Raw genomic sequence first — 16,904 nt, 5'->3', positions numbered from 1 at the left:
CTGCCACGTGTCAGTAACTCTTTTGAAATGTGACTGCATATTTATCTCTGTTTTCTAGTGGAACCTGTCCTAATACTTGACAGAAACAAGCATCTGCAGTCAGTAATGTCATAGGGTCAATGTAGCTGCAAAAATGGTCAAGTTGTGATGTGCTCATAATAAAATTGCCTTCTAAGTTACAGTTGACCATGAGTTTTGGTGATGGTGATAGTTTATGGACAGAAAAATGCCAAGTATGGTTTGTAATACTTGAATCCAAGTATTTTGTTGCTTGCTATTTGTTAACTTCTGTCAAAAAAATACTAGGCAGAGTTCTGAGAATATGTAGACTAAAACAAATTAAAACTTGTGAATATTCTAAATTCTAATTATCCTTGAAACTAAGCTCTATGAAACTTAGGAAATACAGTTTTGCAGTAAATTTAAGGTTAAGGAAAATATTTGAAGGTCAATAAATACATTTTTAAAGCATAGGAAAACCTAGATTGTTTTGAGGATTACAAGATGATAAATTGAAAATACCAACTTCTATAAAAGTAATTTACTTTAATCTGGGACTTCAAACAGCTTGACTGTTGAAGTATATGGGGTCAAGATTGGGTACTTTTAACTATTTTATCCTTTAACACATTTCTATTTAAAAAAAAATAATTAACCTTGACTCTGAATCCTTTGAACTAATTTATTTTGGGGAAAAGATAATTCTGGCAATACTTTTTCCCTTAGATAAGTTTTAATATACACTTAAGATAGCTTGTTTCCAATTTAAGATAATAGTCATGTGTGAGGACGAGTTCTTAAGCTTTCTATCAAATGCTAGAGAACAAATTACATGATAGTGTTAATGAATTTGAGAAATTTGGCATTGATCTTAAAATTTGTTTTTGATTTCATGTTTTTAAACCAGGTGAAGCAGTGTATTCTGGCTGCTTTGTGCTAGAATGGAGCAAATGCAAAGCAGCTGGAATGTCTCGGATATGCAAGAAGATTTAAAGGCTGTGCCTGTTACCGATGCAATCCAGCTGTTATGCGTGGCTGTGAATCTTGCCCTTAGCTTTCCATGTGTGTCCAGAACTGTCATACTTCTGGGATGAGTTCAAAACCAATGAGAACTTAATCTATGTATTTTGACAGGGACCTTTGCATTGCTGTTATTGTGACTCTTAAAATTGCCACTCGCAGAACAGCTCGTTTGTGCCAGGTAGTGATTGGTTATGTAATATCTGTGTTTAAGATACCACTGCTACTGAGATGTCTGTCTGTTCCAGTAATGACAACTTACATGGGTGTTACTGGAGATGGGTGAAAATGCCTTTTTTTCTAAAACTTGCATATCTTTGTATCCGAGAACTCAGAATCTTTCATCTTTGTATTTAAAATCAAATGTATTGATTTTCAAGTCTCAAGAGAGTGGAATTCTGTTTCTAAATATCTTTCCATCAAGCACAGCCAAAGGATTTTGAATTTTACTACTGCACAGGCAGCTGTGCTCTTCATAATTGGTTTGTGTGGGTGTCGGTGTTCAGCTCTCCAATGAAATTTGCCAGAAAACAAATGAGACTCTGAATGAGATGGGAATTAAAGCAGAAAGTTGATGGTATAGATGATTTAGCAGTAATCTAATGTGGAGCTAATTGGCTAGTATCCAAATTGTGCTTCTGATTATTTGTTTCCCTCTGGGGGAAAATGCTATTGAAAACTAGATGGCTGCTCCCCTGAAGTAAAAAACCATAAGCTTCATGTCTTGGTATTTTGTTCTAACATCAGTTTTTATCTTGTATGTCACAACTGTTTCCTATAATGTGCATGGGTCATAATATTAAAACTAAAAATGTTGGATTGTAGTAGCAAAATACTGGCCATGTGTAGGCCAGCAGGAGTTTTGCATTTTACATCATTAGTGCCAAAATTTCACTCTGGGTTGCTATACAGTAGATGAATTTTTAATGTTTAACTTTTAGTTGTCATCCATAGTATACTCATTAGTCAGCAGAACGCAAAAGGGATGTTTTGCACCCAGAAAAGGAAGATTATTTAAATGTTCATGGACTTGTACTGCTGCAGTCAGATTGAAAACTTTGTCTCCAAGGAAAGCCTGCTGGAAGGATTTAAAATTAGGCTAAATATCTAAAGTGCTTCAGTCAAATTAGTTAATATGACTGAGGCAAAGCAGAACACTAGAACGAAAGGAAATGTAAAAATTGCATTATATAATTTTTTTTCTCTACTGAAGTATAATAATTTTAGTTTCCCTTCTTTGTGGTGAGATTTTCCTTTTGTAAATTGTCAGTTAGATGGAAAAGTTCGCCAAAGTTGGGTCTTTTAGGAATGAACTCACCAGTTTCTGTAAATGTGTCAACCTCTGCTTTTTACTGGCTTTGTACTTATGATTATTGGTCAATGCCATTTTGTTCAGCAGAAAACATTTAGAATATTAATATGAATCATCTTCCTTCGTAATACATTCAAAGGTCGTTACTTGCATGAGTAATGACTCTGAGAATATGTATGATTTTCACCTCACACCTGTGCAAGGTGCTACATTTTGTGCCATACCCTGAGGTTAAATCATGAGCAAACACACTGCCAAAATTTCTCCTTTGGAAATCGGGTCGCTAGAGCACCTTAAGGAGACCTTTGTCCTGTGGGTTTAAAAATTGAAATATGCTTTAAGCATTATCTCAAGTGGAGTTCCAGTCTTCTATGCCTTGGCTGCAGCAGAAGAGACCTTGTAGAGGGTATTTTCTGGGAACTTAATCTGACAGGATGTGGGATGTTTGTGGGGCTGTCAGGATAAGCTGCAATGATAACCATTGTTTATATCTGTTCTGTAGCAAAAAGCGTAAAGTGGTTGTTTGGTTTGTTGTTTTTTTTTTTTTTTTTTACAAAGAAATTTCATTTTCTCTGTAGTACATGTTCATTGCTTATATCAGTATGTTCTGATTTTAACTCAAGTCAGTATTTATTTTTTTCATAGCAACACCCACAGTCCAGAGATTTTTGAAGGTGGAACTACAGATACATACTTGTGCCTTCATATTGGAATGATGGTATTATTTTGTGCGTGTGCCTAATGTCATAAGGGCATGTGCTTTCGTCCTGTGGCTGTTGCAAAAGTAGCTGGTGTCTATCCCATCAACCGATGATGCTTGTCTTAGTTTTTGAATAACTGCTGCTTGGAAGTAGTCAGTATTAACAGGTTTTAAAAATATTTCAGACCTTGTTTAAGGTATGTTTATTTATTTTTTTCTTATAGGTGGCCTGGCTCTAGCTCAAGTACTGTTTTTTTACGTGAAATACCTGGTTCTGTATGGTGTTCCTGCCCTTCTCCTTCAAATGGATGGACTCAAACCTCCAGCTCTGCCTCGCTGTGTGAGCCTGATGCACAGTTTCACTAAAATGTGGAGGTTAGTCCTTATTGCTTTTCAGACAGTTTATTACTGATATATGGCAGTCAGCGTATAAGAACATGTATGTGAACATGAACACAGGCATATGTTTGCTTTCATGTGCTTGTGCTTTTTCTCTTACACCCATGATTCTTCTTTAGCACTTTTAAAATGAACTTCAATTCGATGGTTACTTTTTTCACTCCATGGACAAATAAGGCCAAGCATCTCTTTCAGCATTTTCATCCTCATAATTTTTTTCCTCCCAGAGAAGGAAAATAAATGCTTGATTGATCACATGAGAAAAGGTGTAGTTATAACCCTTCAATATGCAGAGTGATATGGTAGAGAAAGCCTTCAACACACTAGAAGTACTATGAAAATGATACTTGTTTATAAAGTAGGATGAATTTCTGAATCTCTTCTGTTGTTAAGGAAGTTTCAGAACAATATTTCACCATAAACCTGTGAGTTTTGAATCATATGGTTGCTTTAAATCAGTGTTCACTGAAGTCTTTTTACTGAAAACTGTCTCCCAGGGGGATTCTGCTTAATATTTAGCTTCTGTGTAGCAGTGGATTCGCTTGACTTCTCTCCTCCCTTGTTTTTCTCTGCACTATCCAATATTCCTTCAGTCTGTGGAATTCTGTGCCCCAGACGTCTAAAAACATTCCTGAAATGATTTAGACTTGTCAGCTTTTTAGTGCAGAGACTCCTCATGTTATGTTAATGCAGAGCCTCTCAGAATGGTGCTTACCCTGTCTTGTCTCTGACTGCTTTACAATATGAATAAAGCTTTTCATTTTAGTCATAAAAACAGTGGGCCTGCTGTTATCAGTTTTATTGGATGAGATTTTAATTTTGTTTTCAGCTTGAAGCTAGCTGTAACAAGAAAGCTTTATAGTTTATAATAGTTAGCAACTGTAGATCTGTAGTATCAAAGAAATGCAGCAGGCATAGAGTGCAGAACACAGGTGAACTATTAAAAATTATTTGAGCTACTAACAACTGCCTTGGTTTAAATGCTCTTTCAGAGTTTGAACTTAAGACTTACAGAGTTAATATAGAAATTTGTCATTTTTACCAGGCACTCTCCTGAGAGCAGCATCTCTTGGCCTGCTGGCCCTTGCAAGCAAATTTGCAAACAGTAGCAGTTTTTCCTCTGTTTCTAGTTCTTATTCCAGGGAATCTGTATATTGCTCTGGAGGTGCCAGATGAAAATGAACTTCACAAATACCAATGACACTGCTGTGCCAGGTAGTTGTAACAGGGCATGCAAGGGTACTCAACACCTGCAAAAAAGTGTGGTGTATCACAGTAAAAACATTGGATGCCCCTTAAAAAAATATTCATAATATTTGTAAGAAAATTGAAACTAATATCTAAGTGGAAAATTTAATTATTTCTTTATAGAAGCAAAAAATGTCAAGTGCTGATATTTACCTTTTGCCTAATTATTTAATTCATATCAAACATTCACTGTCAGAAGTAATAAGTTACCTCATCGATGAACTTGTTTGTTTGCTTTGAGTGTTGAAAAAAGTCAGTTAATATACCTGATTTGATTTCTTGCTCTCAAAGTCCTGTAGATAGTAGAGCTTTCTGTAGCTGCTAGTGTTATGGGTCGTTCTCAATTTCCTAAGAAGTTTTATGAATGCCCTGAATTATGATGCCCTTATGCCTTTACAGTTAAACTCTTCAATCACACTACCCAGAGGCTTTGCAGTCTTATGTGGTATATTGGCATGTTGTATAGGAATGTCGTGTTAGAAGTAGAAATAATAGCCTTTCTTTCTGAACTGTATGACAAAATAGGACAGGAAGTTGAGAAATTGGGGGTGTAGCATAAAAGCCAGCAAAAATGGGGAAAGTAAATGGCTCATGTTGCAAAGCCTTTGGAAAAGTGACACTGTGTTTCCTTAAGATGCTAAATAGATTGTTGTAGTTTGTGATACAAGGACTTTAATGTGAATTTTCATAGCAACTTTATTAGAGTGGGTCAAATTTAAATGTTAATAATGCAGTGCCTAGTCTTAAGCTGGTAGAGTGAGATGTGTACTAGACTTTGTTTTCATAAAATGGTAGTCTGGTAAAGCTTATTAAAGGCTTCTAAGGGCCAGGTTGGGAAATGGAGTGTCCGGGAATGATCCAGTTGATATGGAGTACACCACTGTTACCTGGCTGGCATCAGGGACACTGCTCACTTGTGTATGCTTGGCTCACTCTTATTTTCTTGCTGGTGTCCACTTGAGAATACTGTTAGAAACAGGGTTTTATGCTGGCTAGGCTTTTGAAGACCCAGTTATTGTTGTTTTTATGTCTCAAAGCTTTCAGCAGTGCAGATCTTGAAGGAGAGAAGGTAGCCTGAAGAGAAAGGCAACATGAATGTCACAATGTAAGGAATGCAAATATGCTACTTAGGAGTCTTCCACCACCACCTGGTGTCCTTTGAGCATAACAAAGCTTTTGATCCGACCCATCCAGACCAATGTCACTTATAATCAGTACATGCTGACATAATTCACTGTGATACAGCAAGTGAGAGCTTTCAGTCAGGAAGGTAAGAAAAATAACACAGTGTATCTGAAGTTTCTCTAGAGCTGAAAAGTAAAGCAGGAATCAAAGAGTGAAATCAAATATTCTGTCTCTCTGTTATGGTACTAAACAATAAACTAAATTTTGTCCATTCAGACCTAAAAATTAAAGACTTTAATTAAAAAAGTTATCAACCTTATAGTAGGTTCTCCCTAAGCCATATTTAATCAAGACAGTCTCTCAAGTAAAAAAATTATCAATCTCGTTTGCTGTCTCGAGACAAATACAGGTGTTGAATGTGTTACTGTGGTTTCATTTTACCAGGGTATCATTAGCTTGCTAAATATGCAGCTGCATAGCTAATAAATGCATGATAAAGATATTGCTATTCAAAACCTTTATTACAGCTGCGAAATGGAGCCTCTGAGCTCCTGATTTCGAGAGAGGATAGCAGTTCAGGGGCACATGGACTTAGTTTTTAGGGTCTGCTTTACCTTAAGTCATAAAAAAGTCATTAAAATGTAGTTTTTGTCACCAAGGTTAAAAGCAAGGAAATGAATTCTGAGAGAGAACCAATGTTGCTGGAAACTTGCAAGTGCTTTTAAAGAACTAGCCAAGGCTGATGTCTGCCATACAACTTTTCAGGTGGGGGTGTGAATTGTGTAGTGCAACTGGAAAAAGTTACGGAAACTTGCAAATTACTTCATTATGAAAAAATATCTTAGTGGAAGAGGAGTGGTGTAGAAACTACAGAAACAATAGATAGTACATAACTAAATCTTATATCAGTTTTGACTTTTTGGTAAATGACTTTGGCAATTTATTCCACAAAGAAACTTGTCAGTTTGTAAATTAGGACAACAGGCCTGCTGCTGTTTGTGGAAAAAAAAATTGTGCTTCTATTTTTATGTTTCTATGCTGTGTTACTGAATGTGACAAGTGCTCTTCTGCAAAGATGTTGGACACACTGATTGGATATGTTTTGACATGCCATGGGAACAGCACGGCATAAGAAACCATTTATCTCTGGTCATAGACTGATTTGAAATGTGCAGAAGCACAACACTTCTTGATGATGCTCGGAGGGCTGAAGCACCTTTCCTGAGAGAGTTGCGGTTGTTCAAGCTGGAGAAGAGAAGGCTCTAGGGAGACCTCATAGCTTAAATGGGGCTTACAAGAAAGAGGGAAACTTTTTTTACATGGGCAGATAGTGATAGAACAAGGGGGAATGGCTTTAAAGTGAAAGATGAGAGGTTGAGAGGAAGTAATTCTTTACTCAGAGGTAAACTGGTGAGGCACTGGAACAGGTTGCCCAGAGAAGCTGGATGGCCCATCCCTGGAAGTGTTCAAGGATAGGTTGGACAGAGCCCTGACCAACCTGTTCAAGTGGAAGGTGCCCATGGCTGAGGAGTTGGGATAGATGATCTTTAAAGGTCCCTTTCAACCCAAACCATTCTATGACCTCTTCTTTGTCTTTCCACCTTAAAATTTGTTCATTCCCAAGTATCTTATCCCAAAATAATTTGGAGCCAAGTGTGTTTGGGACAAATTGTGCTAAAACTTGATGCATGTTTAATATAGGTTAGTCTCAGGCAGGACGGAGGCTTTTCAGGAAGGCATTAAGGAGTAGTGTTTGGAAAGTAAATTTCACCATAAACAGAATTTCATCTAGGATAAAGAAAGTGGAGTTGGAGAAATGCTGCCAGAGAAAAATGAAAGATGCAATGGTAAACATCTGTCCATTTTCAAGTACTATGCTATAAATTCTAGATTCCACCTTGTATTTAACACTCTGATACTTGACCAGAGAAGAGTCTGACATGTCAACCCCCCATTTTCTTGCATGCTAACAGGTGGACTAGGAGGGCTGTATTTTGCATGTACAGACACACATTCACACTTAACATGTATGAACACATGTTAAGTTTATCCCATAGACGTTTTGGTGGCATCCAAAAATGTCATGTGAGTTGTGATTTGCAAGAGATTGTCTGCAATGCAGTCTTGTTTACCTGCCTCATTATTGCTGAAGCATTTGCTTTACATGAAAAAAATGTGCAAGGTCTTAGTGAATTGTTCCAAATTATGGATTAGAGTTTTGCTGTGGGCTAATCACATTCTTCACTATAACCAATCCTTAGAAAATGAATCTACAAGTAATAATGTAAATAAATTCATCTGCATCTGTTTCTTCTGCATCCTGATACTTTTTGTCTACATTTACTGTTGTTCCTGAAACCTTCCTCCCTCTGGGAATGGTCGCTTGTGTATGTCTATCAAAAAGGACGGTAGCAGGGGTTTTTCTCCTTGTTTTAGATTCCTTTCTGGGAAAAGACAAGTCTGATATTGATGTTATGTGTGAGTGTGAGCACAAGAGATCACTGTGACCATGTGCAGTAATTCTGGAATGACGAATAGCATGCAAAGACTTCCCATTTTTTATTGTTGACTTAAACTCTTGATCTTGATAGCGTTTATTTAATCACCTATTCTTAGCTTATGGTGAGGACTGGAATAGATTTTTAAGCAAGGAAAATGGATTTCCTGACCTGTAGAGGAAAGGTAATCACTTGAGTGCTTTTTCACCCCTGCATTTAAATAAGATCAGAAATGGTGTTTCTGTCAATGCTTGATTTGGGAAGCTTGCCCCCTTAAATTTCCAAATAGCCCATGTCTGGCACAAGTTAACGCAAACATAATTGCTTATAACAATAACAACTACAGCTGTGCTGCAGATATGTGTAGCCAGGATGACATCCCTGCCTCTGGGCTCAGAATAATGTGCCTTTACACGTTTAGGGGCTTGTACTGTAACAAACAGGGAAAGGGTCTTTCTTTCTCTTTAGGTGTTGTAGTGCTCTTTTGTTGTGGTGTTTCTGGATAGTCTGATGGATGGTCTGAAATTGGAAGTAGCAGATTTTCTCCCTAAATTTCTCCTTCCTCTGGGTTTAGTTCTCTGATTATATGTTATTACTAACAGCAAATTGCTGTTATTGTTGTGCTTTCATTTGGAGGTAATTGCAGGGCAAAAAGGAAGGATGCTAAATGATAGGTCAAACTCCTTTACATGGCAGGTATCTTCAGGAGTCAGTGAAGTTACCAGTCCTTGAAAAATTTACATGGGGGAAGGAGAAGCAGGCAGTCAAAAGAAGCTCCACATCTCCATGGCAGTTTGAAGAGGGGATTCAGTGTGAATCACCCGAAGCCTGGTAAAAAATTTAAATAGCATATCCGTATCTGTGGCTCAGACCTGCTGCCCAGCTTGTTGTGAAAAGGATTGCAGCAGCAGCAGCAGCAACAGCTGCTTTTCAAAGCTGTAGGAAGACTTCTCTGGGGTTCTGTGCCTGGGGAAAGGATGCTGTCTGTAGCTTCAAGCCAGGGATGCTGGACCAAGTCTACCTGTACTGTGAACAGAGAATCTCATTTTCAGTACTGTAAATGGCCTAGCAGCCAGCTTCAAGAGGATCAGTTATTTTCAGATGATTTGTATTTATCCTATTGTTCTAGACAGCTATGTTTGGAAAGCACTCTGTGCCTGTGATGGGGAATATGCAGCAGCTGCACCTGAGCAACAAGAAAAGGAAGGACATGCTCATCCATGTTTCCCTTTCCTCTGGAGTTCAGGTGTCTCTTCTGGTATATTTCCACCATTTGATATCTTCAAAGAAAAAAGTTGTGCAGTGTGTTGTAGACAGTGTATCAGGTTAAAATAAAAACGTCTTTTAATTATCTAGCTTTTTTTTGAAAGCTGGTTTTAATCTTAAAAAAATGTTAATGCTGCAGATTTCTATTTCACAATTAAAAGGCATCTTTTCCCCATTCTATATTTTTAGACATGATATCTTAAATATGAAAAAAAGATTTAAAAGGATATTTGGACTAAATAGTGTTGAAATGGCCTAGTGCTTATGAAGTAAGGGAAAATTGTATTGAAAATTAAGAATAGGATAAATCAATATTGCCAAAGTGTGCAGAAGCCTATGTTTGCAGACTTTAACGCTGTGAAATCATAAGATCTGGTTTGTGTCCTGTCTGCACAAGTAGACTGAACCGGATCCCATATCAGTAGTAGAAATAATATGCAAAAGAACACTTTTATCATGGAAAGCTTATGTAAGCATAGAGTGGTGGCTTATGTGCTTTAAAATGCTTAATGAATATTAGTTTTCGTTCTTGAGAAGATTTTTATGTGCTCTTTGAGGATTCTGGGTGTGAGTCTTAGAAAAGGAAGGGCTCTTTTTCCTTCTGTTGGTATGTAGGAACTGGGGTTGAATGTGAGGCAGATCTCCCTGTGTGTCCTTGCCACCTACAACCCCTTGGTACCCCTCAGCAGTATGATTTGGTGTTAAACATACAGCTGCTGTGTGGAGTGGCAGCTCAAGTCAGGGTGGGCTTTTGAAGAGGAGAGCCTTCCTTAGGAAGGCTGTGGAGTTACACGTAGCCTTTAAATGTTACACCTGCTTGCCAGTATCAGAATACCTCAGCTTCTTGCCCCCAGAGTTGGGCATTTAACTGCAGAATTACTGCACATTTTTAGTAGTAGAATAACTTGTTTCTAAAGTTGGAAAATAATACTCTCCCTGATTTACTGTATTTTTTGTTAACTGTTGTGATGCTTAAAGCTGGGTATTGATCTGTGACAGATTTTTAGCTAACATGTCACCTGAATATGTGAAAGACTGTAGTTCTGGACCAGTAGCTGTTCTCTCACTGATGAAGACAAAAGATTAAACTGCTTTTTTGAAATCAGCTAAATGCTACAGTTGCATGCTACAGTTATCCACTGTACAGCTCAATTTTCTGTTTATATTAAAGCTTTAAAAGGTTCCTTAAATCTCTTCAGAAGAGAAAAAAAAATCTATTTGTTTCTTTGGAGTATAAAAAGAGGCAAAATAATGAAGCACCCTTATTCTACTTGGATCTAAATTACATAATAGTTGGAATTTCTTTTGTGTAGTGACTGCATTGTTACTGTAATTTAAAATTGCTGGGCTTTTTTGACAATGAAGCTAAGCCCATCTACTGCTAATCACCTGTAATGCCCTTCTTCACTGTAGTTGACATAGAGCTCTGCATTGATACAAACTATTACTGCTGTTCACATTTAACAAACAGCACTCTGCTGGCTCACAAATACTGTAGAAAATGAGTAATGGCTGTTAATAAACTTGTTTGTTCTGTTTGCAATAAGAGGAGAGATCTCACAGTAATTGGACAATCACACTGCAGAGCAAGAGTCTTATGTGAGAAAGACTGAGGGAAAACTTACCCTATGGGAGTTTGCCACTAATGGGCATTAGGTTTCATCTGCTCTCCATGAGCTACCACAGGCTTTTGAAGAATCGGGGAAGGTATAAAATTAAAGCAATATTTCTTCTGAAGGGTTGTAGGAGAGATTAACAGAATACAAATGAGACTTGCTCTTTTTAAGAAAGTATCTGCTGAACTGTATCACCAAGATCCAATGTGATCGGATATGTGAGAAACAGAATTAATTTATTTTAAAGCCTCCAGAGTAGGCAGACCTGTGTGTAATCTTACATTAACACTGGCAATGACTGATGCCTGCTGAAAGTTCTGCTTCTCTTTCTGGCCAGGAGATTACAGGAGTGAGGGGGAGTCACTGCATATAATCATTAAAACTTTCCTCAGGCTTTCTGATATAATACAGGTTCTGTGTTTGATTTGAAATAAAACAACAAAACATATTAGGTCATGGATCCAATTCGTAGGCTGGAGGCCACTAGCATTGTGAAGTGTTTGTATGTGGTCCTCAAAAGAACTTTCTCCTTGCAGCTGTCTCATTGTAGGTTATTTTTACTATGCATGTCTCCAGCCTGAGATCCCAGCTAATAACTGAAACTGTGCAGATGAAGCTTTGAGACTTATTGATGCTTTCTACTTGGAGGTGAAGTTGTGTCTAACAAAATGTATACCAAAGTCGGACTGTATTCTGCCTTATACAGGCTGTCCAGAGTCAATCCAGGTGTATTTCTGTTTCCATTAAAATTAGTGAGGGTTTTGCTGCTGATTTTGATGGGGTCAGGATTTCACTGTGGATTTCCACCACCCTTATGGCTTCAGGAAGCCCTAGCTGCTTCCTATGATGCTATGCAGTAAATACTTCCTGAGTAAAATGTTTAGAGTTTTACCTTAAAGTGGTCACATAACTACAGAGTATTCTTTTTGTGAAATATGATAAATGTTTGTACTGCTGAATCATTCCAGGAAGAAACAGAACACAGATTCAAAGTGTTCTGTCTAAGCATGAAGTGTTAAAATTCCAGTATGTCCTTAAGCAAGTGTCAGAGAATATGATAAAAAGATGTCTTCGTGTATATACAAGTCCTGCTTATTATTACTGTAACAAGAAACTGTTTGTCAAAGATATGATATGAAAGCATTTGACAGTCTTCATATTTTTTCTTTCAAATAGCATAGATTTTCTTTTTTTACTTTTAGCTGTGTTTTTACATTGAAATGAAAGAAAGCTACTAGTTTGCTGCATTGCAGATGGTTAAAATCAAAGCTTGCAAACAAAAGACAGTCCACTGAAGCTTGATATCTAGGCTTAGCGAGTTCTTAAGATCTTGATGTTTAAAAGAACATTGAATTCACTTAAACAGAAATTTTCTTATTGGGTTGAGCTAGGATTTTTGTTCTAGGTTGCATGGTAAGAATGGAGGTGCATAGGAAATGAAAGGATTTGTTATTGTTTATCTTGAAGGAATGCCAAAAGAGGTCCATATATATATATTTGTTCCCAATTCTGCTACCATATCAGACTAGTATCTATATGTGGGTGGAATTCACCAAGTGTATTGCAGTAATTGAAAGGCTGAAAATGATAGCTCCAAGAACATGCTTGTATGTGGCAAAAGAATCCCCAGAAAAATGTTACAAGGTGACTTTAAAAGCTCAGTGTCCGAAAGTATATTCCATAGTTTGGGTTATAGATAAATCCAAACAGATTATTATATTGGATTGCATTGCATTTTTTATTATGCATCTATCTTCATTTTAAAAACTAGCAACACTAAATAATCTGGGCATTTTAAGTGAATATTTTCAGTTTGCTTGGTGTGTTTATTTCTACTGTAACATTATCTGTGACAATTTAATTGTTGTTTTTCTATTTCAAGTTGTGCATCAGCTTTATAAATAGTGTATGTAGGGTATGGTGGCAGTTATGCTATTTAGAGGAAGACTTGTCCTGATTGTCACTGAAGAGACAAGCTTTGCTAGAAGGTGTAGGTTTCAGGTAAATTTGTAGAAAACTGTCTGAATCAATGCAAGCTATAGACAGGCAAAGTGTCTTTAAAAAATATGACTGGCTTTCCCAGATGTTTACTTAATAATGATGAGAATGAATCAATAGGTAGCAGTAACTACTTGGAAAATACTTTAGTTGGTAGGTGTGCCCCCTCCAGGGGATTTGCTTTAGAAAGTTTTATAGTTCATTGAGACATTAAATAATCTGTATATAGACTTTATCTGCTTTCCTGGTAGTAATCTTACTCTTCAGACAAGACTCTAAAAATTGTTTCAGATTTACATTGCAGACTTGTGATTATTTGTAATTTGGAAGCACACATCTTTGAGGGGTTGCCTCCTGGGAAGCTTGCCACAGGCAGCATTAGAAAAAACATGAGCAGATATAGGAGAATCCAGAAAAGTAGTTTGGAACTGCTAAATGGTGGGGCATCTGTCAGAGGAATTCTTGTGTTTACAGTCTTTTGTGCATTCCTCCAGTAAGACATTGCTTGAGAATTAGGAACAATGAAGTGACTTGAGCGCTGTGTCAGTGAAAGCAGATGCCATTCAATGACCTCTCAGTCTCCAGTGCAAAATGTTCTGCTGTGGGAGAGACTTTTGGTCAGCAGCTCACTGGCTAAATGCCACATTTATTTGAAAAGACAGCTAATGGAAGTGCTGGCGTGGCAAACACAGTTCTACAATTAAATAGGGCAGGCTACTCTGAGGATATGGGAATGAGTTAGACTTTCTGATGTCAAGTTTAGCCATGTTTTAAAAGGAATGGCAAAGAACTGTTGTTGAAACATTGCAGCAACTACAATGCTATTTTTGAGATGGTGAATATCCAGAGTACTAGAACTAGAACAAGTAACCTACTTGTTGGATTTCATCATTGCCATAAATGGCAACTAGGCTAACTGATTTGAAGAGATTTAAGTGCAATTATATTGTTTGCTCAAGGGAATTGTTGGGTAGTGCTGCTGCTTGAACTCCTCTCCTGCTAATAGAAGTTACACCACCCCTTTCTGCATTCAGAAGTGTTTGCTGGCAACACAACTGTCTTTATGGTGTCTGGGATATTTCTGTCTATCATGCAATACAGTCTGTGGGTACACAGTATCACATTTACCTGTCTTCATCTACATTCATCTCATGAATTTTTTTATTTTTTTTTTTACAGATGGCAAACTATCTATGTAGGTCTACTCCCCTAAGTAGGGCCCAAAGTAAGAACCATGCCTACTTTTGAGTGGTGATGCTTGCAGTGGGCATCTTTGCTGAAGTACATGATTAGCCAAATCTTCCCAGATTATGCTGCATGTTGCATACTTTGTTTCCAGGAGTAGTGTGCAGCCCAGCAGTCCTGGGGAGGAAATGGCAGAAAACAAACTTTGCTGTTTTCTCTTCAGCACATGGCTTAGAAATATGGATATACAAAATCAGAGTTGAGTGATTCAAATTTATTGCAATTAATTTCATTAAAAATGTCTCTAGTAGTCAGCTTAACTTTAAATTGATTCTTATGATCCTGAAATGTGCTCAGTACTTATGTTTTTTGTATCATTGTAAATCATTAGGCATGAGGTCTGAACAATCAAACCTCGTTGTGTGTGTGTGGGTCCTTTAGCCATCACACTGGAATTGTAAACTGTAGTCCCTAAAACAGCTAATAAGAAGCAGTTTTCATCTAGGTCAATGTGTGGGGTCAAGTCCTTAAATAGAATAGGCTGGCATAACTTCATTGAGTTTAAAAGTTGTATGCTAAAGACTCACACAATTCCTCTTTTGAGGAACCAGAGTGTGGACCTCAGTTAAAGGAAAGCATAGCTTTGTGGAAAATGAACAATCCAATGGATGACATGTGCATATAATTTTTTAATTTCCCCCCATCAGCTTTGTGCTGAATGCAAATTTGGAGGCAGGTTGTTGCATTATGCATTTAGCTTTCAGAGCAGAAGCTGCACGTCTGTGAAATAATTTTGAAAATGTACCTGGAGGAGAGAGATGTATGCTTGCAGGCAGAGGTTTCAAAGACCTCTTGGAAAAGGTCTTTGTTGGTTTAGTGTAGTTGATGATAATGGATTGTATGTATAACCATTTGTTAAATTCTATCAAACTAAAACTTCCATGCTTAACAAAAGCATTGATAGGTGTGTATAGAACTGTGATTCAAAACTACCCTTCAGAGGAACAGAATTAGGGATGTTTTTATTAAAAAAAACCCTATCAAATTATCTGCAATATGTAATTATGATTATGAAATTGAGGTTAAATATATCTCCCCTTTATTGTTCCACTGACTAGTCAAGATTTTGTTCTGTCCGAAGACCATTACTATTTTGATAAACTAGATTTTACTTATTTTTCACAAATTTGAAATACTATATTGCTACCAACATTTGAATAGAATAGAGAATCTAACTGGTAAATCACTTTTCACTCATATTGCTGTGGATATCCTTTCTCTTGTTTTAGATTTTAATAAGAACATTTATTTTGAAAATTTGTGCTCGTTACAGGATTTCTGAAAGCATTTCTGAAACCTTTATGTAACTGAGGCACCCTAAATTGCAAGAACTACCAGATAAATTGTGTATTTTGCAGAGAACCTCACGATTTTACAAGCTGTGTGAAGCTCATTATAGACTATACTGTAATATCAAGTAAATATGGATGTATTTTATATGGCAGGTGTAATTTTGTGTTAATTGTGAGGGACACTGTCATGCCTCATAGGTGGAGTCCTCTGATGTTGAAGGGATTGCTATGACATTTTTAATGCCAATACAGTGTGATTATTTGTTCCCTTTTTTCATTTAATGAAGGTGCTTATTCCACCCCCAGGTTGCAGTCTTAACATTGTTCTACAAACCCTCTTTACCCCTTTTTAACTTTCCCATCTGAGAAGAGATGCATCTACCAGATCTGTTGCCTCTGCTACTTCACTGTATTTTCACTTTATTTGTAGACTTAGCTGCAGTATGTATTTAAATATGAACAAGCAGAACAGTCAAAAGTGTCTGTAGTTTTTTGTCAAAACTAGCCTCCCATAATCCTATCTACTCAATATTTTTGTCTTGCACAATGTTTCTATTCATTAACCAAGATGTATGTACACAGTATCCATAGCCTTAAGTAATGCAACCATTTCTTCCATTTACAATTTGAAGTTGTTCAACCTTGTTGTTCTTGCTTTTGGACCTAATCAATGATACTGTCCTGTGGGATCTTTAAGATCTAGGTGTGCAGTCAGATGATGCTTTATATTCTCAAAATTCTTTTGGTCATAGCACAGTTAAACAACTGCTTACACTGTTGAGAACTGAGGATCTTGGGTAGGCTATTGAAATGTATCAGTACAAAATCAACTGAGGAATAATGGACCCTGTCTATGTATGCTGAATTACACCTAGTGAGGCTCTGATAATTTTTCTTTTTCATTTATTCTAATAAATTGTTTCTATGCATGTTCATTGTTAATACTTATTAAAATATTTCCAAAAAATATTCAATAGCTAAAGCCCAGATGAAAAAAACTTACAAAACTTTTTTAGTAGCAAGTGCATTATGTTTTGCAAAGAGTGAAAAATGAGAGAAGAGATGGCATGTCATGATATCTACACAAACTGCCTTGTTTTCCTTCCTTGTCTGAACCCAGTCAGCCTTAGCTTTGTCCACCCCAACCTCCTTCAGCTCTGATCATCTTAAATTAGCAGGACCTTT

At 37.0% G+C, this 16,904-nt stretch overlaps 1 protein-coding gene across 2 annotated transcripts in view; it reads left to right on the top strand.

The window, feature by feature from the left end:
• HHAT (hedgehog acyltransferase) overlaps nt 1-16,904 on the top strand; it is a 147,119-nt gene that overhangs the window by 16,267 nt on the left and 113,948 nt on the right. For both annotated transcript variants that reach the window (XM_017811609.1, XM_017811608.1), the window contains exon 8: nt 3,257-3,407. In XM_017811609.1, coding sequence (XP_017667098.1) covers nt 3,257-3,407 — 151 coding nt within the window. The remainder of the gene's footprint in view (nt 1-3,256; nt 3,408-16,904) is intronic.

This window comes from Lepidothrix coronata, unplaced genomic scaffold (assembly GCF_001604755.1).
Source record: "Lepidothrix coronata isolate B3197 unplaced genomic scaffold, Lepidothrix_coronata-1.0 Scaffold33, whole genome shotgun sequence".
Classification (NCBI taxonomy): Eukaryota; Metazoa; Chordata; class Aves; order Passeriformes; family Pipridae; genus Lepidothrix; species Lepidothrix coronata.
This window is presented reverse-complemented; position numbering and strand designations above follow the sequence as displayed.